We start from the raw sequence: 25,966 nt of genomic DNA, 5'->3' as shown, positions 1-25,966 counted from the left end.
GTCTCCTCTTTTTCAGCGAAAATACATTCGTTTCCAAACATGCGCATGGGCGGCCGCTCAGCAGGGCCACCTTCCGCGCACTCAACCGCCCGACCCCTTTCCCTCAGCCTCCAAGTGGGTTTCAGGTCTGAGTCCCCGAGGACCTTAGCTGTCCCAATTTGCGTGGCTAACAGTGACAAGCCCCCTGCCCCCCAACCCACGAGGACATGCCAGCAGTGGTTGGCCTTGAGGGACAGGCTCTTGCTTCCACGGGACACTGAGACCACGAACCCCCGTGGGCTGTCACGGCCCGGCCTCAGCCCACACCGCCTGCAGCCCCCGGGGAGGGCATGGATCTGGGGCTCCCAGCGTGGGCTTTGGCTCTGGCTCTATCCATCCCCTGTGCAACTCAGACTCCAGACCCCCTAACCTGCCCCTGCCAGGCCTGGGGACGACCCCTCCTCCTGGGAATTCCCCGTTGCACAGGAGAGCATGGCCCTGGTGAGCACGCGCGGGCGTCGCTCCCACTGTGTCCCTGTGCCCCACCCCCAGGCACACCCCTGCACAACGGGTCCCTCCTCCCCCTGGCCCCGGGGCCACTCACCAAATGTGATCTGCCCCGTCCCCTCCTGGTCAATGGCCTGGAAGAGGTTGGTCACGCTGAGCTCTGCCACCCCTAGGGCAGTCTTGAGGATGCTGGACAGGGCGGCCTCGTCGATGTGGCCGTCCCGTGACCCGTACATCTGCCGGCAGAGACTGGCGTCACCCCATAACCCCCAACCATGCAGGCATCCCGCTGCTTCTGCTCACGGGGTTCCCAGCACTCGTGTAGGCCCGACCCCGCTGGCTGGGAAGAGCCAGGGCTCCGCTGACTCCCAGATCCCCACGGGGCACGGAGCTCTGAGCACACGACCCACGCTCCCACTAGAGGGCACTCCAGGCAGTGGCGTGTGTTTCGTGGGGTCAGGGACGGAGCCCGCACCCTGGGCTCCCTGCCACATGTGGGCACTCATGGGCTTTTGCTCAATGACACGAACGAGCCACCACCTTCCTTGGCTGGCCCATGGACCCAGCAAAGAGTTACCGAGAACGAGGCCCTGAAAGGTTGGTGTGTGCTGTGAGCCTCAGTGTGGGTCCTGCAGGGAGAGGCTATCCGCCCCGTCAGGCAGGCCCAGCAACGCAGGTCTGGGGGGGGTCACCCTCTCCCCGGCCCCCTCCTCCTTCTGCAGCCCAGTACGCCTGCCCCTCCAGCGGGAGCTTCGGCGGACACTGCCCGGAAAACGGTCTGCTCCGAGTTGGGAGAGATGAGGGGAGCCTGGCCACTGTTCCCAGACCAGACTCTATAAGCCGACAGCAGAGAAGCTGCCGGGTAGGGTCCGTCAGAACGGGCTGTGCTGAAGGCAGGAGCCGCAGAGCGGCCATAAGCCAGGCGCAGGCCCAGGGCCCTCAGAGCCAGCCTGCTCGGGCTGGAGGAGGCAGGTCACGTCTTTCTAGACAGGAGCCACCAAATATCAGTGTCACCCAGTTAATTCTCACTATGTGATCCACAGAAGGCACTGTGCACCAAGGGGGTTTCCCAGCAATGCTCTGGGGAGGGTCTGCTGGATCTTGGATTCTCTAAGCAGCGAGAGATAAGCAGCTGCCTGGCTTATACATCAGGTTCTCATAAGTCTGGCTACTGGGAGTTGCACCTGTAAGAGCTACCCATTCTGAGACCCTGACAGAACTGTGTTCTGGGTAAGTAAAGCCAGCGTGGCACTATCCTCGCGAACCAGGAGAATCTGTAGGTGAGCAGGGACCCCCATATGAGTGTTCTGAGACTCCCACACCCCCTGCAGCAGGGATGAATGGCTGGGCTCTAGACAGGCAGCTCCTTTGCACCCTAAGTCAGTGGGCTGATGAAAAGGTCATGTTGGGGGACCTGAGAGGTGGGGGCCTGCCCAGGATGGCTGCATTACGGCACTGGGGGTGGGGCACCCGCCAGCCCTGTCCAGGGCTGCTGGAACTCACGAGGACCAGGCCCCGTGCCCTTCTTAACAGCGTGGGGTACAGACTGCAGGCAGAACTGGTTTTGCAGAGGTTTGGGGGCATTTGTGCAAATGACAGCAGATACGAGCTTCCGCGGAAACGGTGGTCGGGCACGGGCAAGTCCGCCCATGCAGGACGGGGCCGTAAGAATGCAGCACAGGCCTGATGTGACCTGTGTCTCATTGTCCCTACAAGCTGATCTCCCGTAAACTTACCTTGAATGCCAGCTGGATGGTGTCCAGAGTCCGGGCCGGCCGGCAGACGACAGACAGAGCGACCACGTACTCCCGAGGGTCCATCCTGCCTTCTCCACTCTGGGGACGAGACATGCCCTCAGCGGGGAGCTGGGCCCCTCCCACGGGTCAGGGAGCCGGGCTTGAACACGGACGCCGGATCTTATCTGCCTCCACCGAGCAAGTATTTTTGGAAGAACATTCATAACCCACTGGCTTCGCGAGGGGCCACACCACACACCTTCTTTAGGCCACTGTGATCAAGTTTCAGAGCCCGCGAGTCTGACACACGAAGCTTACAAAAGCTCACGCCACACGATGGCTGTCACTGGCTAAGGTTTTCCTTTGAGGAAAACACACGCACACAGCAAGCAGCACACTCGCGTTCTGAGGACCTGGTGGCCTGTGGCAGAGCGGCGGGCCCCCAGCTGCGACGTGAGGACACCCGGCGCCTGGCCCACTGGACGCTCACTGAGTGCCACGCAGCAGGTCCTCAGTGACCCTGGGGTCACCATGGGACAGGCTGCTGCTTCGAACAAGCAGGCCGCTGCAGGGAGTGGGACAAGCCAGGGGCCGGCGCTGGGGCAGAGGGAGGCTCCCGGCGCAGTCTCCCACCACCCAGGCCCTGAAAGGCCACCCACGTCCAGGGCTGTACTGGCAAACATGGACCCCCGGTCCAGACACGACGGGTGACTGGATGGAGTGCTGCATGGGGACAGTCCTCATGCACCGTGGGGAAGGCCGAGGGTCACCCTGTGTGCTGATCGTCGGGAGAGAGGCCCCCCATCCAGAAATTCTGGATTTCTGGAGGAGGGAACATGGTTTGATATTTTTAGGCTTTTTAGAGATCCCATTTAAAACCCCAAACTACAGGTTTATCAGCAAATGTTAACTTAAGTGACGAACTTCTACGTGCATTTTGAACCACGGGAGAAAACATCCAAGCGACAGGCTGTGCTGGTCAGGGCAAGGGGGAGCCGTTCCCTCTACTTCCAAACCCCAGGCCACGCTTCTACTAAAACAGTACATGCTGGGAAGCTGGAGGTTTTGCCAGGAGACCCCTCCCAGGGCCATGGCCCCACCTCATCAAACAGGGAGAACATGTCCTCCAGCGTGTCTGAGACCGGGACGCCCAGGTACTCGGCGAACTCGGGGAGGCCCATCCGTCCTCCCCTGTGTGTCCTGGCGCTTTCAGAATATCTGGCCAGATCTTTTTCAAGCGCTTCTGGCTTTAACCTACATACAAAAAAAAGGAAAAAGTTTTTTCATTAAAATTACAGAATGCTGCAAAATAGGACATTTACTGTAATAAGACTCAACAAAACATGAGAATTACTGCTACAACGGGCAGTGGGGTCATTTTCGGCAGAAGGTGTTCTAATAGTTGGAAGGCACAGCACGGATCCCGCCTCAGCGTCTCCGCGGGAGGGACGGACGCCTCTCGGGTAGGGTGGGTGGAACCATCCACGGGGAGCCCCGTGCTGAGCCCTGAGGGTTTCCAGACACCTCGAGGTGGACGGACGTGGATACTGGGAAAGCACCCGCAAACCCTGAGCACAGGCACTTCTATCTGCTTGAAGGCCCAGCCGGCCCTCAGCGCCCTCGGCGACCTCCAGCTTGGTCACCAACAACGGCAGGGGAGGGAGGGCCTGCTAGAAGTTTCCGGGAGCCTCCTGTCTTAGAAAAAGTATCTCAGCAGTGCTCCTCCGAACTCTCCCCGTTCCTGAGCGAGCCCCGCTAGTGCTGCCAGAGAAGCCACCGCGTGCGAGGGCGGGGCTCAGGGGAGAAAAGGCGCCGCACTCACCCCAGGCGCCTCACCAGCCTGGCGAACTCGAGAAGGCAGGTGTCCGCGGGAAGCCGGAGCTGCCCTTCCGCCAGGGCCAGCTGGCAGTCCTCAAATGTGTAGTCGGTTACGGAGATGCCCAGGGCCCTGCGAAGAGGGGAGGGCCCCGCGGTCAAGCAGCCCCAGGGCAGCAGAGCGAGGACGGCGGCCCAGGGTGACCACAGGACAGCGAGTGCATCGAAGGACCAGGGGCCCCCCTTCCCCGGCCCCGCCCCTCGGGGCTCCCAACCAGGTCCGTGCTGCAGTGGCGCCCACCGCACGTCCCACCGAGACCCCTGCGCCCGAGCACACTGTGGCTGCCGTGTGAGGACGTGCAGCTGGGGTCCGCCGCCCCGCCCTCTGGGGCCCGCGAGGCTTGTCTGCAAGTCACGCTTTTGCTGAGGTATCTGCGCACTAATTTGGTGTCTCTGCAAAACTTGTTTTAGTTAAACAAGAAAAAACTGCTAGGAACACAGGTGGTGCCCAGGGCGGACGTGCAGACCGTGGGAAGAGCAGGCTTCCCAAGAGCACGTGAGGCCTGTGTGGGGCCGCAGTCGGAGCGCAGCAGCTCCGCTCCGGAAAGCCCCGGTGAGTCGGCGGCGCTCAGGGCGCGGAAGGCTCCGGGGAACGGGCGGAGCCGTCCAGCATCAGAACGAAGCCGACATTGGCAACTCTGAAAAACCAGACTAAAGCACACGAGCGTGAAGATGTCTGCCGAGCCGGTGACCCGTTCTCGAGCCTGGGCTGGGGGCTTGCCATGCAGCCATGAGCAGCGCTCTGTCCCTTCGGATCCTGCGGACACAGCAAGGCTGTCTCCAGCCACTCCGGCAGAGCAAGCCCCAGGAGACGGCAGGAGCCCTCGCCATGGCCTGTGTCCCGCAAGATAAAGCTGGGAAGGCCTTGTGGGAGGGACACCCTGAAAACTTGCCCTGGGTCGGGACGTGTGGAGGACAGCCTTGATCTCCCCAAGCCGTCCGCAGACAGGAAAAGCCATCTCCCCTGTCCACTCCCACGTGTCCCTCCCCAGGAGGGCACATCTGGGCGGGGCCTGTGCAGGACAGAAAGACGGCAAGGAACCTGGGGCCGGTGGTGGGGGGAGGGACAGGGGCCCAAGCAGGGGCTCCAGCCCAGGCACTTGCCCCAGAGCCCTGTGGGACCAGAGTTCTCGCGCATGCCCACAAAAGCCCCCACCCCACAGATGCCTGTGCCGGGAGCACTGGGCAGTGAGTAGCCTGAATGCTGACGTGCACAGAAAGACAGCGTTTCAAGTTCACATGTGGCACTAAACATGACCCCAAAGTCCACTTATGTAGAGCCTGGGGCGCCCCTAGAGGTTAGCCATCACTGCGGTTTCCACCTTGCTAGGAAGCAAGTGTGCAGCAGGTGCCTTCGAGGGCACCACGCCACCCGCTGTCTCATTCGGAAGACGGGGGTCACCTTCATAAGGGCTGGCCGTGTCCCCAAGTCAGAGCTCAGCCCTTCTAAAGAACGGCATCAGATTTCAGGGAAAATGACCTTCTATTACAGGAAACACAATGGTAGAACATTTGCCAAGTATTTAAAACTAAGCGCCGTCCCCCAAAACTGAATGGGCTTTTAATCATGACCATCTACGACGACACCATGCCATTGGGGCTAGCAGACGGGCTTTGAAGTCCTTCCCCGGCTAGTCCAGTCCCACTCGGCAAACTGAGGTATCATCGTGTGGGGACAGAAGCCAGGATGACCAGGAGCGCCTCGGGTCATCCCGTGAGGAGGTGGGGGGAGGTGTGCTCAGGGCCGGCGACGCTCGGCGGGTCCCAGGCTGTTCTCGGTGGTCTCAGGGCCAGGAAGGTGACAACCCACTTCCCTGTTTATGGGTTCTCCCGTGGCTGTGGGGCAGGGGGCTGCCCTGTGGCCAATGGGCCCTTTTCCATTCGATGTGGGGCGCTTTCCCTCCACGAGGAGAGCGTCTGTGACGTAATTACTGTTAAACGTTATTAGCTGGTTTATCTGAAGGACTAAAGTTTACCCCCAACCTGTCAAGCCTTTGACTCTGTGGAGACGATATCCTTGTCGAGGGGTTGAACACCTTGGCTTCCCCTGAACTGAGAGTTGAGGGCATCCTGATGGCCGACCGCCCCCCACGCATCCCGGTGTGGGGTTCTGAGAGCGAGTGGGCAGTGAAGTCCAGCGAGTGGGCACCTGAGGAGGCTGGGGTGTCCCACGGGCCTGTGTCCCCAGCGCCAGCCTTCCTGAGGGGCGTGTGGACCGCGTGTGCCTACCCCGCGGAGCTTTAACTCCCGCATGCTGAGCCTGTGACTTGGTCTGGTACGGCCGCACAGAACACGGGAGCGCGGGGGTTCTGAGGCGCACACAGTGGGGCAGGGGGCTTACCTCCCACCTCGGTCACAACTGCTCAGCCACGGCGCTGGGAAAACCCCTCCAGCCTGCCACAGGGGACGCCCCCGGAGCCGCTGAGACCCCCTCCCAGAACCACGGTGGCCCAACACAGAGGCGGCCCCTGCTGCCCGGGAGCAGGCGAGAGAGAGGCCGGGACATGGTGGGCGAGGCTGTGCGGGCCGCAGGCTGACGTCCCCTCATCCAAGACAGCTGGGGACGGTGCAGACTTGGGAAGCGAGAGACTTGTGGAGCGAGCGCCTCTCACTGGGGAGATGAGGCGTCTAGTTCCTGCGCCGCACGTGGCAAGCCCGACGAGGTCCTGCAGGCCCCGCAGGCGCCCCCCGGGCACTCGAAGCTGGGAAGGAGAGCCCGTGGGCCGCCCGCTGTGGCTGCCTGCCTCCCCGGGGCGCACACACCCGGCGCCGGGGCGGCTGGTTCCGACCCATGCAGGTGAAACTGAGCGAGTTTAGCCACGAAGACGCAGACCCCGTGTGCGACACAGCAGGGACCCGGGAACCTGGTAGCCGACACAGCCTCCGGCCCGTGTGCGGTAGGCCCCTACTCGCTTCCACTGAGACCCGCTCTCGGAGGGCTACTGAGCGCGTCTGGGCCAGGCTAAGGAGGAACGGGCTGGTGAACGGCTCCCTGACACTCCGAGGGTTCCCGGGGACGCCGTGGACTCGAGCTCTGACCCGGCGGGAAGGGGCACACTCACTCGGCCATGACGCGCCGCACGTTGCTGGCGTACAGCGCGGGGTCCTTCTTCTCCTCCTCCGATGGGCTGTACACAGGCAGGAACTGAGCACAGAGAAGGCTGCGTTACTCCAGTGCGTGTCCCAGGCCCGCCACGGCGCGCTCACGGGTCGGACGCAAAGAAGGTGTGTCAAAGCAGCTTCCGCGAGAACCGCCCTCAAAGCGGCCACGGCGCACGGGTGAACGCACCCAAGCGCACGCGTCCACGCATGCAAACATGACCACGATGCCGCGGGGGCGCCTGGCCCCCGGGGACAGAAGCTCGTGTGCGCACTCGGTTCTAACGTCACATCCCGGTGTGGGTAAGCTTCCTTCGGACGCTAAAGAACTATGTGTATGCTCCCCTTTCCAGAAGTCTCTGCTTGTGCTGGGGGATAACACAACACACTGCGTCCACGTGGAAGAGGCGATGGGATCCGGTGTCCCCTGCCTCTTGAGAGGATCACAAACTGCCCGGGGAACGTGCATCTTGCACGAGTAGCCCTGCCCCGTCAGTAAGTCCCCCGCTCCGTGCGGACTCTGCTGGGCAGGGAGGAGACATCCCCGAGCGCTGCGTCCCTCCTGCAGACACTCAGCCCATCCCCCCGCACACGCTCTCCAGACGTCTGACCCCGCGGGGGCGTCCGGAAGCCTCGTCGGCTCCCGCCACCTGGTTTCAGCTTTCACCCCATTCACCAGCTCACAGGCCCCTGTGAGCACAGCACGAGGGGAGACACTTAGCGCAAGTTCAAAAACTCAGAGCTGCCTTTAAACTCTGAAAACTGTGAAGACACCTGGGCGGCTCAGTCGTTAAGCGTCCGCCTTCGGCTCAGGTCATAGTCCCAGGATCCCGGGATCGAGCCCCGCATCGGGCTCCCTGCTCAGCATGGAGCCTGCTTCTCCCTCTGCGGCTCACCCTGCTTGTGTTCTCTCTCTCACAAGTAAGTACAGAAATTCTTTAGGAAAAATAAAGAGCTTTGAGAACTGGAACGAGGCCTGACATAGAGAAGCACACACGGAGGCCAGGACGCAGCCACACGTCATGTCCTGGCAGATGGCCAGCCCCCCTTGGACTCAGGCCAGGGACCTTTCTGCTCAGTGTGTTGTAATTAAGTAGCTTCTGCTATACTGAAAAAACCTGGAAGCTGGCTGAAATCCAGGCTCACTTGTAAATTTAGTGCAATTCTGCAACTTTCATCAGAAGGTAGCAGATTGCCTCATCAAACCCTTTCTGTTGCATTTGGACTCCCCTGTCGGGGGCAGGGTAGCCACTGATTCCCCTTTTAAGGAAAGAAACTCGACTCCTCACCCACTTGGATCAAACGTACAGGCCGCACGAAGGTGGCTACTGACCGGAGCGGAGAGAAGGGGTGTCGTGACCTTGGGCCCTCCTGGGCTGAAAGCTGCAGGCAGGCTGCAGGATCTGACCACGGATCACACAGGACGACAGGATGACACATCTGTGTGATCTCTGTGATCCAGCAGTAAGAGTAGCAAGTAAAAATGCCACAAACATAACCCACTGCACGTGTGCCAATGTTAAACACCGTTAAGCTCCGTTAACCATGATAAAAGGGTCTAACTTCCTTGTCGATGTTTAAGAACCTATCTGATTCATGCAAAATCCTGTAGGAGACACGATGTGACTGGTGAAAAGGCCAGGGAAGTGCGTCTGAGGAGCAAAGAGAAGTGGGAAGACCTCGGAGCAGGCCAGATGACGTACGGTACCGGACCTGTGCAGACCGCAACGTGACACTGCCAAAGCCGTGTCTGTGCGGACACCGACGCCCTTATCTCTAGACATGCCAACATGACGCTGAATCTGCAGACGCTGGTCAAACCTCACGTCTGCACAGGAAACAAAGGTCACAGTTGTCTTTGTCCAATGCAACACTGTATCCTCAGGGACAACGCAACACTGTATCCGCAGGGACAAGGCCATAGTATCCAAGGAGGAAGGGCTGAGTAACACTGTATCTGTTCTGACCACATGCCATGTTCCCTGCAGACACCAGCTAACCGCGCATCCGCCAGAGCCGGCCGGTAGACCAGTGTATCACCTGGCTCGGTCTCCGACCTGCTCTGCACAGACCACACCAGAGGCCACCTCGTGCTGCCTGTGCGCAGACTGTGACCTCACACTACGTGACACTCCAGTTACAGACACCTCGATGCAACACTGCATCACGCCGCATCTGGACTCTGATGCTGAACCTTCGCGAGCCCGAGCGTTAGGCTGTTGAATGCGCGTCTGTACAAACCTCGATTTCCACGCGATTGTGGAACTGACACAGTGTGAGCCACAGGGTCTCCAACCTTAAAAATGAACAAACAGATTTACAGCTTTGGTTAAAAGATTCTCAATGTCTTTTAATTAAATGACTTCAATTCTGGGGTTGCCTGGGTGGCTCAGTGGGTTAAAGCCTCTGCCTTTGGTTCAGGTCATGATCTCAGGGTCCTGGGATCGAGCCCCACATCGGGCTCTCTGCTCATTGGGGAGCCTGCCTCTCTGCCTACTTGTGATCTCTGTCAAAAAAAAAAAAAACTTAAAAAAAAAAATGACTTCAATTCTGGGGTGAACTCTCCCAATGCCCATGTCCAGCCCCTGCAGGGCAGCTGCCTTGTTCAGGGCACACCATGCCCCCTCAGGCCAAGGCCAAGCCTCAACACTGTGATGAGAACGGGGCTACCCTTCTCAAACGGGGTTCCTCACTGGCCCCGCCAGATGCACCCCCTCCTGCGGCTGTCCTTTGCTGTACAGGTGCCCCTTCCCCACGTGTGTCCTCCGGCTCAGGAAACCTCGTCTACGTGACACTGTCCCAGACCTGGCTGTCCCTAGGCCATGCAGACTCAACAGGTCCTAAGTCGTGCCATCTGCAAGGTCAGCCCCTGAGCTCCGGACCTCAGAACAAACATCACCAACCTTTTCTCTATAGAAGTTAGAGATGGGGAGCCACCTGGAGCCTCTTGTCCTTGCACGAGACTCCTCTCCACAGCAGGCAACTGTGATCCAAACTCTCTCTCTATACACCCGACCTCTGACCATCATCACCAGCCCCAAGCCTGGCCACCAGGGCCCGAAGGAGCCTCTTCACACGTTTCTCCCTGATGGCCCCTTGCTTCTCACCATCCAGCAATGCTAACGCTACGGGCCACAAATGCGGCCTCTCAGGGCACCCCTCGCCCCCACCCCCAGCATCCGTTCCAGACGCCTCACCCGGGGGCCCTGGGAGGGCTCTGCCTGGCCCCACCACTCACCCTTCTGCTGTGCCAGGTCAAACACTGGAACCACGGAGGCCTGCTGCCCTAGGACCCCGCGCCTCCCCTGCGCAGCCGTTCAAGAGAAGGGCTGTCCCTGCAGCTCTTTTGTTTTTTCTAGAGCTGCGGCCCGCGGCTGGGACGGTGGCCACCGAGCCAACAGGCACATGTGGGAAGGAAAGAAGGCGCACAGGCACCTTCCCCTGCAGTGGGAGACCGTTAATGTAGGTCCTGGAATCCAGGAGTGTGTGAACAGGCCCGGTTTGCACACCTAGTTTTCACAGCAGCAGAATCTAACTGCTGCCATCAAGCACCTGTGTTCAGAGCTTCCACATTTGCAAAAGTAACCGGAATGCAGGGCAGCGACTTGAGTGGCCCCTGTGCTTTCCCGCAGAACAGGACACACAATGTGACGGCACAGGGTCTGACTTACGCGCCGGGTCCTTGCCATGTCCACGTGATGGTGTCCTGGGGGCGAGAAAGGAGCAAAACGCGTCAGCCTGCTGCCAGGGACCGGGGGTCCCGGCGCGAGCCCTTCCTTCTGTGCCGTGCCCGCCGTCTGTCCTGGCCCTCGACCTGGCCCACCTCTGACCCCAGAGAACGCCGGTACCCTCTTCTTCCCAAGTCCACTATGGAACCGGGGAGCAGGCGGGTGCCACCCAGATACACTCCTCTCCCCCCACGGCTCCAAGGTCGGCAGCTCTGACGTCGGCCTGAGCTGGCGCCCCAGCTGTGCTCTCCCGCCTCCCCTGTGCTCAAGGCGTCCCTGCCAACATCCGCTCACAGCCCAGGACCCGCTTTGGACGAGCCGTCCCAGTGACTGCTGTCCCCCATCACCATCGCCCACCGCGTGAGGCTCACTCCAACCCACACGACCGCCGACTCCCAAGGCCCTGGCCTCCACTGGGGGCCAGAGATGAGCCCAGGCCTGCAGGGGAGCAGATGAAACCACTGCGAGGCACTAAGTGCGCCCAAAGCGCCCCCCCCACCCAGTCTCAGCCACATTAGACACTCAGCTGGGGACGCTAGGGGACACAGACCCTGCTTCTGCCCGGACTCTGGTCCCATGTGAGCTTCTTTCTTCTAAAGTCCTGACACCCCCTGCTGGCTTCCCATGGGCTCCGGAAAAGCCGCCCGCCGCCGGGGATACCCCGGCCCCCTCCCTGCCCGTGGCCGCGGCTCCTCCGCATGGGTCCGTGCGCCCAGCTGGGAGCGGAGGCCCTTCCTGAAACTGGGCAGCTGAGGTCCGTGACAGACCGACGGGCTGAGGGCACACAGTGGCCATGCTGCTTCTCTGACAACTAAGCTGAACGCTTCTGGAATAACCCAGTAAAGGCAATTTGCTGAAAATAAGCCTATGAAATAGGCTTAAAAAAAAAATAGAAAATCTAGAATTCCACCCGCCGATGACTCTCTTCTCGTCAGACACTGGCGAACAAGTGCGGCTCTTCTGTTTCAGGGACGCACTGTCAGAAGCCCCGTATCCGTCAGTTCGTGCGGCGGCGGGTTCTGACCGACACGGACTGACCGACCGCTTTCCCCTTGGAGAACCACTTGTGCCGTCAGCACCTGGAGGCATAGGGTCTGCTGTGCAAATCTGGGAGCCTCCGGGTCTGGGCCAGAAGCAGGCGGCCAGCCCCTCGTGCCCACTGGTGTCACACGGAACCATGCTGCCGTCTAGACGAGCAGCTCCGGGCCCCACGGTTCTGGGGCTGCTGAGTTTCCTTTTTGTCGTCATAAAGACACACGGTGACTGGTAGAAAGCTCGGTGCACCAAGCAAACCCACCTCGGTGTCCTCCATCGACAATCCAGGGCAGCCGAAACCCAGGCAGGGCCCAGGGACACGAGCCTTGGCCGGGAGAGCCCGATGCCCGTGCGGGTGCAAAACACACACCTGGAGGGGCCGTGGCAGAGCAGGACGCAACGGGTGCCGAGCGGCACCCGCAGGGGCTCGGGGCCCGCGCCGGGAGTGCGGCCGACTGAGCTGGACACATGTGGCATGGCCACAGGGCCCCCGGGGGAGGGGACAGCTGCGGCTGCTTTGACAGATGTGGAAGCGGATGCCATGCGAGGCTCTGGCCACAACCCATGGCCTTCCTGCCTCCCCCGAGCCGGGGCCCCGTCGAGATCACCAGGCACTTGGGGCCCAGACGCCCCCTCCTGCGCTTTGCTCAGACAGAACAGGGGACACCCTCCGACGGACTCAGACGCAGCAGCAGAGGCCGGCTCGCTTCAGACTCGCTCACTTCCCTTCCCTCCCGCCGTCTCCAGCCTTTCGGGGTGTCGACTCTCTCAATGTCACAGTTTCCCAGGTGACCCGGGAGCAAAGGCTGCCGAGGACGTGGGGGAACGGCTCACGTCAACTCAGCAGGACCCGCTGGCAGTGAGGACGGGCCGCCGCTTGGTGACCCGTGACAACAGGCAACTCACCACAGTCCCAGGAAAACACACTCACCAGTTCGTTTGGGTACCGCAGAACCACGGGCTGCACGGGGACCCCCGGGATGAAGGCGCCTGCAGGAAAAAGGGGCGTCCTCTTACTTCGACGGCTGGGTTCCTCTCCCTGCACGTCTCATGCCGGGCCCGGAGAAACGAGGTTTTCTGCTACCCCTTCTTGGTGGATGGTCACTGGGTGCCCGGAAGGTTTCCTCAATGGGGGTGTGGGCTGAGTCACATCAGGGAAAACCACAGGCTCGCAGGGACCCAAGAGTGTCTCCCTGACTTGCTCAAGGAGGAAAAACAGAGAATTTAAGAAAATTACATACCGGGCTTGAAGGTAATGAGGCAGGTCCTGTTGGTACACGTTCCTTCTGGAAAAATCATTATCTTGGAATGAGAAGAGAAAAGGTCAGCTTTAAAGGAACGTAATCCAGAAATAGTCTGCTTTCTGCACTCCATACACGTTGAGATATTTTCGTCATTCTCAGCGCGGTTTAGGCACACAGCGGAAGCACGCCCGGCCGCGCTCCCTGGGCAGGAGTTCGCTACAACAAATCTGGGGGCCGGCACCCGCCTCCCACGCATGTGCGCGGGGCTGATCGCGGCCGCCGTGAGCCCAGCTGCCACCACCTGGATGTACCACCAGCATGCAGCGGGGTCCCCCCAGGGGCAAAGCGCGACAAAGACACACAGCAGACGGCCCTGGGCTGAAGGTGTCGGGGCCAGGGCCAGCGCCGAGGCACAGCTGGGCCAGCAACCAGAAACCGCAGAACCAGTGGTTAAACACATCCCCGCTGGGACTCCTGAATTCCTCTGGCTCCTGCTGACCTCCAGCCACATGACAGAAACTCAACCCTCCCCTCAGCACAGGGACTACAGCCCATGTGGCTGCTTTGGACGTGAGGCAGCAGCCGAGCAGCCCGGACGTCACGACCCCTGGGGGCTGCCCGCGGGTGAGGGTGCCTGGCAGCCGGGCCTTCCATTCTCCAACCACCCAGGACCCAGACAGCCCCAGGGCACTCCAGCTTCCGAGGCTCGGCTGGAAGGAATACAGCCGACATCGGCCGAGGCCGCAGCCCGGCCGCCCGCTGAAGTCCATCCTGATGCTCCCGAGGGAGCCGGGCTCACACGGACAAGCTCGGCCCGGGGTTCTTAGGGCCAAACAGCCACGCCTTACGGACTGGTGCGCACCAGAGGCCGTGCCTGCCGTGGGTCCGGGGATCGCCAAGCAGTCATTTTAGGAAAGATGCTCCGGGCACATCAGACACACGTACCTGCCTCGTTTGCCCCAATTTTACAGTTTCAGGACCAATAGTATCTGACACTCAGCACGATCCTGAACTCATGCCCTCGTCAAACACAAATGAAATGAAATGAATCCGGCCCCCAGCTCGAGGCTCACTGCATTACCTGTGGCCACTTTCCATTGGACTGTGCGCGCCTCCTGATCTCCTCCACGGTCTTCCTGCGGGAGTCCTGGTCGGACCGAGACACGAACACCGGCCGGATGTACTTTATCAGAGCTGCCCGGGGAGGAGAGGCACTGGTGTGGGAACGCACGGCTTCTGCCGCGTTCAGAGAGATACAGGGGGCTGCCCAAGGCACAGGGCAGAGGCGAGCCCCCCGGGACACCCCAAGGGCAGCAGTGTCCCTGAGGGTGGGCGGCAGGTCAATGCCCAATCATGGGGGATCAGGGAAATCACCGCAGCTCCCTCACACCATGGCATGCTGCCCACAACCCGCAAGGTCGAAAGTAGCACCACTGGTGTCTGCAGCCTGGAAAGCAGGAGAGAGCAAGGGCAGTAAGGCTGACCCCGCTGTGCGCGGAAGATGGAGCTGGGGGCAGGTCAACAGCTCCAGAGTCGGAAGGACCCAAGGCGCATGGCTTAAACCCCACCAGCCCGTCACGGGCAGAGCCGTCTCCCTCAAAGACACGGGCTAATGCGCTGACCCCGGGCACTGAGGACTGTGACTTTCTTGGGAAATCGGGCGTCTGCAGATGGGAGTCACGTTAAGATGACGTGGTATCAGAGCAGGGTGAGCCGGACCCACGCCCGGTGTCCTTGCATGGAGGAGGACGTGGATGCAGGCCACGGGGCGGCAGAGCCCAGGACCGGAGTGACGTGACCACAGCCACGGGACGCCGAGGACGATGGGGAGCCGCCAACGGTGACGAAGGCCGGACAAGACCTCCCCCCAGAAGCCGCCCTGCTCACATCCTGGCTCGGGACTGCCGGCCCCCAGGACAGCAAGAGAATCAGCACCTGCTGTCTCCGGGTGCCCCAGGGCACTCACATGGCGGTGGTCCTGACCACCTTGGCACTGCTGGTGCGGCAGGTCGCTGCTCCTGTGACCAGACCTGACGGCAGCGCCCACCCCACGGCTCTTGTGCCCGAGGTTCTGAAGGCGGGGACACACTTCTTAGAAGAGAAACCCCCAAGCTGACATGACAGCTGTCCTTAGCGAGGCGTCCTCTCCTGGGAAGGACAAGTGGGCGGCCGCAGTGGCCAGGCACCCCCATGGCAGTGAGACACATCCCCGCTGGGCCCAACATCAGCTTCGGACTTCTGAGCGTTCTAACTACTCGCGAGGAATCGTGTGTCGTGACTCTTCTTCCTGGGAGGTCTTCCAAAAGGCAAAGACCTTTTAAAATTCATTAAAAAAAAAAAAAGACTCTACATGGTCATGCCCTCAGGACCCACAGTCTAGGCTGCACATGGGGCTCAGTGATGTTTTTTCTGGCACCTGGAATCTTCTTTCCTGTTCGTTCTCGCAGATTCCTGCGGACGGCGCTGGGAGCAGCATGTGGGGAAAGGGCTGAGGGGACCCTCAGGACAGGACAATGGGGAAGCGGCCCAGCTTCCTCCTGTCCGCGCCAGCTCTGCGCTGTCTTCCAGGGAGGGGGAGGAGGGGGGCAGGCTGGCCCGTCTCACTGAAGAGGGTCGGGCGTCACGAGTGCCCCTTTCTGGTGACATGAAGAGGCTGCCTCTTCACGATGCGTGGACGCGCCGGAAGCTCCAGGCAGAGGTGGGGAGAAGCTCTCTGGGCTCCGAGGATGACGGGGTTTCATCCTCTGACTGGTATCTCAGACTCCCCTTCTTTTTGGGGACCCCCAGGTGAATCCCACTGGAGACCTCGTAACTGAACAGCTTGCTTCTGAAGACAGACGGGAAATATGGCCGCACGTCCGGTGAGCCCCACGCACTGTTGGGAACAAGGGCCTGGGGCGCTGTCCTGCCCGAAGACCATGAGACGCGGTCACCTCTGACACCGCCCGCATCTGTGAACGCCCAAGGGCCCACAGAAAGGACACTGGAAGTAAACCAACGACGTAAAAATGAGAATAATCCTTGGGCTGGGGCGCCTGGGTGGCTTAGTGGGTTAAGCCGCTGCCTTCGGCTCAGGTCATGATCTCAGGGTCCTGGGATCGAGTCCCGCATCGGGCTCTCCGCTCAGCGGGGAGCCTGCTTCCTCCTCTCTCTCTGCCTGCCTCTCTGCCTACTTGTGATCTCTGTCAAATAAAATAAATAAAATCTTTAAAAAAAAAATCCTTGGGCTGATCACTCTAACTGGTGGTCACAAATCTGAAGGGGACAATATTTTGAATATTTTTAACATTCATCCCTCCACCAAAGCTGTGGGCTGTTGAAGGATCCAGGAGCACCGAGTTAAACAACAAGGATGAGAAGAACCAGGAGGACGGGCCACTGGGAGCGCCCCGGGCCGTGTGCTGCATGGGGCTGGGAAGCTGGGGGGGTGGGGCAGGGGCTTGTTCCAGCCCCCACGGTGGGAGGAGCCTCAGCCGCATTCCTGGGGGCCCGGTGTATTTACCTTCAAGACCCGGAAACCTCTAACCAACGGCCCGGCTCTCCCACACTCTTCTTTCTACGCCATCCCTGACGCGACTGGGACGCACGGTGAGGGGCCCCGCACACGGACTGGTAGCCCTCCCGAGGTTCGGTCCATGGTGGGGGGCGCGGAGCTCTGCTCTGACCTCACAGCCCCCAGGACATGCAGCCAGTGGAGTTGGCTTTCGAACCCTGACCTTGGGATGTGGAGGACAAAGTGCCGCCGTGAGTCCCCATGACGCTAACTTGGGACTTGAGCCGTCACCGAAGGCAAGGCTTCGAGAAGGGTTTGTGTGATGTGTACATGAAGGAGGGGGAGGTGGCCCCCAAATCCCAGAACTTCCCCCAGAATGCTGACATTCCACAGCCTGAAGCTTAAAACCGAAAAGAGGGAATCGCAATGAAATGACAGAACGGAAGTGGCTTCCCGCACCCTTGGTCGGGGCCCACGCTGCCTCACACTCGGGAGCCTACGACACCCTCTCAGCGCTTCCTAGAAAGAACCTAAAACGTACACCATGTTCCCTCGCAACCAGCCCCCGAACACCATCACAAGCAGGGAACTCAGGAGAGATCCAAGGAGGCGGTCAGGGTGTGGACCCTATGCCCCTGGCGCTGCGGCACCAGCAGCACGTGCCTCCCGCCGGACCAGAATCCTCGGCGGATGCACTCGTGGTCTGAACGGTGAGGCAGGCAGAGGAGACGGACGGCGGTGTGGCCTCCCCTCCCCCAGGAGCAGCCTCGAGGAAGCAGGGCTGGGTGGCAAGCCCAGGAACAGAAGGCAGGGGACAGGAATCAAGAGTGGGTGGGCTGCCCTGCAGGGCACCTGGACAGCTCCGGCGCGTGGGCCTGGCCGGGAGGGCGCAGGTGCTCTCGTCTGTAAAGTGACTCCGCGCACTCCCTAGAGTTCCTAGTGGTGGTGCAGTGCACCCCAAAATGATGTGCCCACATCCTAAGCCCTGGGACCCGTGCGTGAAACCTTGTTCAGGAAAGCAGTCTCTGCAGATGTGATCGGTTACGTACCCGGAGAGGAGAGTACCCTAGGTTACCAAAGACAAGTGTCCTTGTGCGAGACGCACAGGGACATGCGCAGGGGAGGCCTGGGGGGAGGGGGCGGGGCAGGGGACTCGGCCACAGCCCTGGGGCTACCTGGGGGCTACCTGGGGGCCAGGGGCCGGAAGAGGCAGGAGGGACTGTCCCTGAAAACCTCGGGAGCAGCAAGGCTTTGGACACTTTGACCTTGACTTCTGGCTCCAGGACTGCAAGTGTAAGTTTCTCCTCTCATGCCAGGAGCCGGGGATCTCTCACGTGGCCGAGGGACACCTGCACACCTGGGCTTTCGGTCCCTGTAACCAGTGCCCGGGGACAGACACTTCTATGGCCATGGGGTACAGGGCCTGCACTTGCCACGGACCAAACCTGAGCAGCCACTTGGACACATGATGCTTGAGGACGTGTGTGTGTGCGTGTGTGTGCGCGCGCGTGTGCGTGTGAACCCACTGAAACCCACGAGAACTAACGTTACAGAGAAGCCGCAGCAGAGGGACGAGACGAGACTCAAGGGCAACTGCCTATTTCATGTGGGTGCGACCTGCACTGACCGGCAGGGTGGGGGCTCGCCCACTCCCGGGGCGGGGGGGGGGGCCGAGGATGGGGGAACACGGCACTCACTCCCAGCAGGTTGGGGGGTCTCACTCACCCCCAGCAGGATAGGGGGTCTCACTCACTCCCAGTGGGTTGGGGGGGTCTCACTCACTCCCAGCAGGATGGGGCGTCTCACTCACTCCCAGCGGGTTGGGGGGTCTCACTCACTCCCAGCGGGTTGGGGGGGTCTCACTCACTCCCAGCAGGATGGGGGGTCTCACTCACTCCCAGCGGGTTGGGGGGGTCTCACTCACTCCCAGCAGGATGGGGGGTCTCACTCACTCCCAGCAGGTTGGGGGGTCTCACTCACTCCCAGCAGGATGGGGGGTCTCACTCACTCCCAGCGGGTTGGGGGGGTCTCACTCACTCCCAGCAGGTTGGGGGGTCTCACTCACTCCCAGCAGGATGGGGGTCTCACTCACTCCCAGCAGGATGGGGGGTCTCACTCACTCCCAGCGGGTTGGGGGGGTTTCACTCACTCCCAGCAGGTTGGGGGGTCTCACTCACTCCCAGCAGGATGGGGGGTCTCACTCACCCCCAGCAGGATGGGGGGGATCTCACCCACTCCCGGGGGGGCTCACTCACTTCCCCATATCGGGATGTCTCTGCTCTCCGCCTTCATCACGATGGACGACATCGTCAGGGTGACAGCGATGGCATCGAAGTAGGAGGAGTGTGGAGCCAGCGTGAGGATGGCGGCTTCTGACGGAGAGGCCTGCTGACCCTTCATGACCACCCAGTGGAAGCCTCCGGAAAACCACATGGTGCGCATGATGGCCTTGAGCAGGAAATCCATTACCCTGCAAGAGACAGTGCTGCGGTCACGCCAGGCCGGAGCTGGGGGTCTAGGGCACCGCGCTCAGCTCGCCAGCGCAAGGCCGACCGTGGGGACAGGGACGCTGGGAGCTCAGTGCCAACCTCCGGCGGTCAGCCAGGGCGCTCCAGGCCCCTCCAGACCCCCAACAGCGGCTACTGGGGTGTCCGGAGGAGAGAAAACAAGAGATGCTGAGCTTCCCCTCCCCTCTACTAGACGGGCCGTGGGATGCCTTTTTATCAATTTGTCCAAGAAAACAGAAGTGCTGACCGCGGCACGACACAGCAGCACGAGGACGACGCGGAGTCCGGAGCTGTGCAGCAGAGCAAGGACACGGCACGTGGGAGCCACTGGGGCTGCCAGCGCCGGACGGTGATTCATCATGAAACAAACCCATTAAACTATCTAGAACGTAATTAAAATAGGGGGTGACGCTGGGGCTGAGACCGAGCCACTCCTGTCCCTGCCCTGGAGGGTCCTGAGGTCTGGGAATCGGTGACCCGATGCCCCATTGCTAAAGCAACCCTCGTCTGGACGAAACTCGATGGATGATAAATGTGGGAAATTAAATAGCCGCCAGTCCAGATTAACCGAACAGCTTCCTACTTGTTTTCACACGTGCGAGCGAGCAGACCCGTAAACCCTCCCACCACCTGCGCTGGCTGCAGAGGGGCGAGGACCCACATCCCTGACAGCGCACAGAGGCGCCCACGAGCGGCCCCGGGCCGCCAGCTCCGCAGCCCAGGGAGAAGGGTGGCCGCGTGTCACGCAGACAACTAGACTGCCTGACAGAAACACGAGCCCGAAACCTCACTGGATTGACCCCCACGGGGCTCAAAACTGTCTCAAGAGAATTCCAGAAGAGGAGGCCCAATGGCGCTGAGTGGGGGCCGAGCCCAGAGGAGCCCTGTGCCCCTCGTGGAGCTCCTGCAGGAGGCCCCCACGTGCACGGCGACCAGTCACCGTGTGGCGCATGCCGAGATGCTGGGCCGGGCTCCGACGCCGTCTCCGGAACCAGGCGTGACCACAGCTGCGCACTCATCTGTCCAGCCGCGTATGCTTAAATACGCTCCTCGGCACACACGCTACCTTGCATGAGAACACGTTCCTACAAAAGTCACGAGACAGCCACTGGTACGCAAGGAGAAATGAGGCCTGGGGGAGGCTGCCGTGGGACCGAGAGCCGCCCGGGGGAGTCAGAGTCAGGGGCACACAGAGGGAGCCACTCGTAAGTGTGGACCAAATCCCGGTGTGCCCGTGAGAGGCACCCCCACCCCAGGTCAAAGGCCAAACCGCATGAAACAGAAACGGGAGCAGAGAGTGGACGCAGGACCCCGAAGGACACTCTCGGGGGCTCGGACACCCAAGGACACTCTCGGGGGCACAGGACGCCCAAGGACACTCTCGGGGGCTCGGACGCCCAAGGACACTCTCGGGGGCACAGGACGCCCAAGGACACTCTCGGGGGCTCGGACGCCCAAGGACACTCTCGGGGGGCTCGGAGGAGTCCCAGTCCCGGTGAGGCCCTGCAGCCTGCAGACGTGGACACAGGCCTCAGAACCATGCCTGCGTGGACCGTAGCCCGCCTGACACCTCCGCCTCCGTCAGCCCATCTGCGGCCGAGGTGGCCAGTGACAAGCCCGAGGGGCTCACGGAGTGATTCCCAGGAGCGGTGACGCGGGAGACAATCCACACGCACCAGCAGGGACTGCCGGCCCTTCCTGCCTCCCCTGCTCGTCACCCGGGGGGCACCCTGGACCCGAGACGCCAGCATGACCAGCCACGCGGCAGAGAAGAGACTCTGGCGTGAGGACATGAAGTGGCAAGTACCAGAAGGGAGGCTGGGCGTCCACGCTCTCCTCAGGCTGTTCCGGAACCCGGGCCGGGGCGCCGTGAGGAGCGGCCGAGAATAAGAACACACTCTGAGCGATCCAGTATCCAGGCCCCCAGGAGCCTGTTCCCGGGGAGGCTGGAGGTCTCCGGAACGTGCCGGAGAAAAAGGTCAGCAGTGCAGACAGGAAGAGAACAGTTTCTTACAGTTGAAGACAGACAGACCTTCAGCACCTCTTCAGGGAGCAGAACGAACTCCAGACGAGACGACAGACTCCTACGATTTCCTTGGAAAACTGATCCGATTCCGGGGGGAAGAGAGAAGGGTCCCCAACTCGCAGCGAGTACCAAGCAGACTCCCTGAGCAGCACCGCCGAAGCTGCCGGCAGCTTTGTGACTCTGGGGCCGTAAGATCTGGAATCCGTGGTTCTCTGCCCAGACCAGCTCCCCATCAGCATTGAGGGGAGAGCGAAGACACACGAAGACACATTCAGAAATGCACCTGAGTTTCTCCTGCTTGTCCTCTTTCTGAGACAAAACCTACACTCCAGGAAATCTTGGGAGGGAAAAACGAGAAAAAAAGAAAGAAAACCCCCAAACCAGGCCCCGGAGATAGATCATGCCCAAAAAGCGTGCAGGAAAGCACTGCACCTGGCAGAAAAGGGACACGTGAGGAGCCGGGGGCTCCGGGACCCTCTGGGGGGACAGCGTGACCCCAGCAAGCTGGCGAGACCACGAGGGGGTCAGAGCTGGGAGGCTCAGGGCTCACCATTCTGTACTAATACAGGCAAAGCAAGAGTCTGACTGTAGCTGGAAAGAAGGTTAAATGAGGTCACGGCGCGAGGGAACTGGTTTCCTGGCAGGAGGGAGCCCAGAGCTCTCCTTGGGGGCCAGGGGAGCCCAGCGAGGGGGCACCGTCTGCCGGCACGCGCATTCCCGACTGCCAGCCTCCGGAACCTTCTGTCGTTTAGGCCCCCAGCCTGTGGCACGTGGTTCCAGTGGCTGGAGCTGCGACACCCTCTAAGCACGTGAGCCGAGGGGCAGCCGCCAGAGGACACTGCCGGCCGCTGGTCAGGTTTGCAAGACGCTCTGGGGTGTACAGTCATTTGTCGTTTGGAAGGAACTCCGAGTATATGTCTTTGTGGGATTGTCTCATTCTTCCTTTCATCGAGAACCGGAGGCTTTTATCTTAAGACGTCTGAGTGACACGAACGCCTCCAGCACAAATCCTCCCGGCCGGGACATCACCGACTCCAGTCCGCCCGGCCCTGCCCAGCGCGGCCCCACGCCTCCCACCGGACCCCACGAGGGCTCTTCCGTCCCAGCCTGCGGACGCCGAAACCTGTTGTTCCGAAGCCCTCTTCCGCCCGCCTCGCCGGTCCCCGCGTCAGGCACATGTCACCCTGCTCTCCTTGAAGGCACTCTGTGTTGACCCAGGGCAGGGCAGCGCGTGGAGTTCCTGAAAAATACTGCTGCACGGAGACCTCGAGGGCGTATGGCTCGCGCCCCACCAGCAGCCTGTCTATCCGTGTGCGCACACACACGTGTCCCTCGTGGACACAGATGTGCACATACATGGTTGCACACATGATGCACTTTTGCATGCACACAACACTCACACACGTGCATGTATGCACACGCCCACACTCGCCCCCACACACAGACACACGTGTTCACGGAAGGCACTGCACACAGGCCCGCACACCCGCACAGGCATGTACACAGGCTTGCACAACCTAAACACGTGAACACAGCACTGTGCGGTCCCCTCACATGCAGACACCCAGAGCTCTCACGAACCCTGAGACGCGTCCATATCTTGCCCTGAAGTCTGCCGCTCGGGCGCACACTATAGGCACACGCGGCACCTGGGGAGCCGGGCCGTGGGCGCCAGTTGGCGGCCCCCGTATCATCCACCGAGCCCAGCAGAGCTGCACGGAGCCGGCCCGGGGGCAACGGAGTCCAGCCCGGAGTCCGCACTTGGCAAAGAGAATCCGCAGGGGGTGCGTGAACAGGCAGGAGGGAGCCCAGGCAGGAGGGAGCAGAGGAGGGGAGCAGACCAGTGCCGGAGGGACGGCCGCCCTATCACCAGACCCCGAACTCTTAGATCCGTCATCAGTCAAAAATTCTCCAGCTACAGATCCGCAACTAGCAAGACCGAAATTCTGATTCCTTCTGGTCCAGGTTTATTTTGCTGGATTATATATTTGACACTAAACTCATATTTTAGGATTAAAACATTTAAGAAAATCCTCAAGGTAAAGCATGTCCGTCACAGAGAATTAAGGAATCTGAACAAGCCAGAAGGAGCACTGGAAGCCGGTGATGTCCCCAGCGCCCGGGGGGGCCACCGCCGACAGGACCCGCCCCTCCCCCTCTCCGGCCCCCCAACTCACTCTCTCCTCCCTTGACCCACGCCCACTCTCTCTCCCAATACTCAGTCCCTCTCCCCCTCACCCCTACACTCACTCCCTCACTCCCGACCCACGTGCTAGCACCCCTAGGCCAGGTGCCACCCTGGAGCTGGCATGGGAATGGATCACGGCCTGCCTTCGGGTCTCCCAGGGAGGAAGACCGTGGTGCACTGGACTCTGACGTGGTCTAAGCACGTGAACACAGGGAGGGGTGCACACCAGGACCCACCGTGCGGGCTCCCGGTCAGGGCCATGCACACTCCTCGCGGGCTCGAGCTCACGGGCAAACCCATGACTCGAAATTCCATCTCTGCTGCACATGTGACGGTCACGTGTGCCCAGGGCAGGTGCACGTCCACAGAACCGGCCTCAAGGGCCAGTGCCAGGTCCCACCTGCCTCTGCGGGGCACCGTGTTCCTGCCGGCCACACGCTTCCTAGGCCCAGGAGGTCTGAGCCCATCTGCTAAGCCCATGAAGGGCCGGGAGCAAATGTTTTGGGTTCTGTGGGCCACACAGCGTCTGTGTCCGAGGGGCTCAGCGCCAGTGAAACTGTGTGTAAACCGGGCAGCGGCCGGGGGTGGCCTGGGGAGAGGGAGCCCTGCGCGAGGCTGCCGTTTCTGCTCCTGCGTCAACTGTTCCAGGACCCCAAGAGGGTGACGAGAGGTGCGGACAGCGGGCGGCTTTCAACAGAACGACAACTTCTGAGACGCCAGAGATACTTATCAGGGTCCTTGCCTCCTGGCGCTTTCTTCAGCGACGGCGGATGCTCTGGTTCACGAGCAGCTTCACGGAGGAGCGAGGGGACACTCTGAGAGAAGCTTCTGAGGCCCACGCTGTGTCTCCAGCTACGGTGTGCTCAGAACGTGGGTGCCCAGTGACCTGGTCTGCTGAGCGTTGGACGCAGGGCTCTGCTTCAGGTCATGGTCTCAGGGTCCTGGGACGGAGCCCCGCACCCAGCTCTGGGCTCAGCAGGGAGCCTGCTCGGGGTTCTTTCTCCTCCTCTGCCCCTCCCTGTTTGTGCGCACACGTACGTGCACACGCGCGCTCTCAAATGAGCCGTAAGAAAAGATGCATTCAGAATGTGGCCTTCCAGCTACTCAACACGTAGCCACAAGGGAACTTCTGGGTCCACGGGGGGACAAGGGGACACCTGAGCCCATAGAGACCAGACCGGCACACGGGACACATGTTGGCTGACATGCAGCCTTCGGGGGCTGGGGGCGTGGGAACACGTGGGGAGCTTCGGTGCCGAGGGTGCGGCGGCAGCGGCCACGTCGCCTGCGGGACCCTGGAGGACCCCTCAGAGCGGGATGGGGGCAGCGGGTGCTAGCGAACGGGACCGGCCACCCCGACCCGCCACGGCCTCCCAGACGGGAGACGTTGTGGGAGGACGGAGGGCCACTTCCAAGAGGCTGCCCACGAGGGACTCACTTGCGCCAGGCGGCCGGGGGCTGCTCGGGGTCCCCGTCCACGCAGCGCAGCGACGCCAAGAACGTGAAGGGCCAGGCCAGCAGCATCGTGGCCACGACGAGCAGCAGCCGCAGCGGGAAGAGCGTCAGCGACATGAGCACCACCTGCAACAACAGAGCTGAGGTCACTGCCGAGTCCGCCACCACGGAACCGTCCTCCGCGCCCCGCGTGGGAAGCCGGCCCAGGTCAGCACGGAACCGGTCCTCCGCGCCCCGCGTGGGAAGCCGGCCCAGGTCAGCATGGAACCCGACCTCCGCGCCCCGCGTGGGAAGCCGGCCCAGGTCACCATGGAGCCCGACCTCCGCGCCCCGCGTGGGAAGCCGGCCCAGGTCAGCACGGAACCCGACCTCTGCGCCCCGCGTGGGAAGCCGGCCCAGGTCACCATGGAGCCCGACCTCCGCGCCCCGCGTGGGAAGCCGGCCCAGGTCAGCACGGAACCCGACCTCTGCGCCCCGCGTGGGAAGCCGGCCCAGGTCAGCACGGAACCGGTCCTCCGCGCCCTGCGTGGGAAGCCGGCCCAGGTCACCATGGAGCCCGACCTCCGCGCCCCGCGTGGGAAGCCGGCCCAGGTCAGCACGGAGCCCGACCTCCGTGCCCCGTGTGGGAAGCCGGCCCAGGTCACCATGGAGCCCGACCTCCGCGCCCCGCGTGGGAAGCCGGCCCAGGTCAGCACGGAGCCCGACCTCCGCGCCCCGCGTGGGAAGCCGGCCCAGGTCACCATGGAGCCCGACCTCCGCGCCCCGCGTGGGAAGCCGGCCCAGGCCCACGCGGAACGCCGCGCCTGCCCCAGCCCAGGGCGCGGCCCTTGCTCAACAGGGGGGTGCGTGGGCAGGGGTATCCCGCGAGGGTCAGAAAACAGGGCTGGGGCAGGGCACAGGACTTAGAACTTGGAAGGGATTTACGATCAACAGACACAATTTATATATTTGCGAAAACACACACTTCAGACATGTGGGTTTTGCGGCAGGAAGTACAGCAAAGGCCAAGAGAAGGTGCGCGGTGACGCCTCCCGGCTGCCCGGCTGGCCCAGGCCCAGGGGCCCCACGGCCGCGCGCCTGTCACCCGCTCCTGC

The 25,966-nt window shown here is 61.7% G+C and overlaps 1 protein-coding gene across 4 annotated transcripts in view; it reads right to left on the bottom strand.

The window, feature by feature from the left end:
* The window catches only part of LPCAT1 (lysophosphatidylcholine acyltransferase 1), a 45,713-nt gene that overhangs the window by 2,684 nt on the left and 17,063 nt on the right, over window positions 1-25,966 (bottom strand). For all 4 annotated transcript variants that reach the window (XM_013064473.2, XM_045089199.1, XM_013064470.1 and 1 more), the window contains exons 2-13: window positions 24,856-24,998; window positions 18,952-19,166; window positions 14,285-14,397; window positions 13,201-13,261; window positions 12,891-12,949; window positions 10,868-10,902; window positions 9,438-9,492; window positions 7,160-7,242; window positions 4,045-4,170; window positions 3,323-3,476; window positions 2,223-2,321; window positions 584-722 (exon numbers count right to left, since the gene is read on the bottom strand). In XM_013064473.2, coding sequence (XP_012919927.1) covers window positions 584-722; window positions 2,223-2,321; window positions 3,323-3,476; window positions 4,045-4,170; window positions 7,160-7,242; window positions 9,438-9,492; window positions 10,868-10,902; window positions 12,891-12,949; window positions 13,201-13,261; window positions 14,285-14,397; window positions 18,952-19,166; window positions 24,856-24,989 — 1,273 coding nt within the window. In that variant the 5' untranslated portion in view covers window positions 24,990-24,998. The remainder of the gene's footprint in view (window positions 1-583; window positions 723-2,222; window positions 2,322-3,322; window positions 3,477-4,044; window positions 4,171-7,159; window positions 7,243-9,437; window positions 9,493-10,867; window positions 10,903-12,890; window positions 12,950-13,200; window positions 13,262-14,284; window positions 14,398-18,951; window positions 19,167-24,855; window positions 24,999-25,966) is intronic.

The sequence above is a fragment of the Mustela putorius genome, unplaced genomic scaffold (assembly GCF_011764305.1).
Source record: "Mustela putorius furo isolate JIRA1106 unplaced genomic scaffold, ASM1176430v1.1 tig00000107_pilon_pilon_pilon, whole genome shotgun sequence".
NCBI classification, from domain to species: domain Eukaryota; kingdom Metazoa; phylum Chordata; class Mammalia; order Carnivora; family Mustelidae; genus Mustela; species Mustela putorius.
The sequence above is the reverse complement of the archived record's forward strand: the minus strand, read 5'-3'. Positions and strand labels throughout refer to the sequence as shown.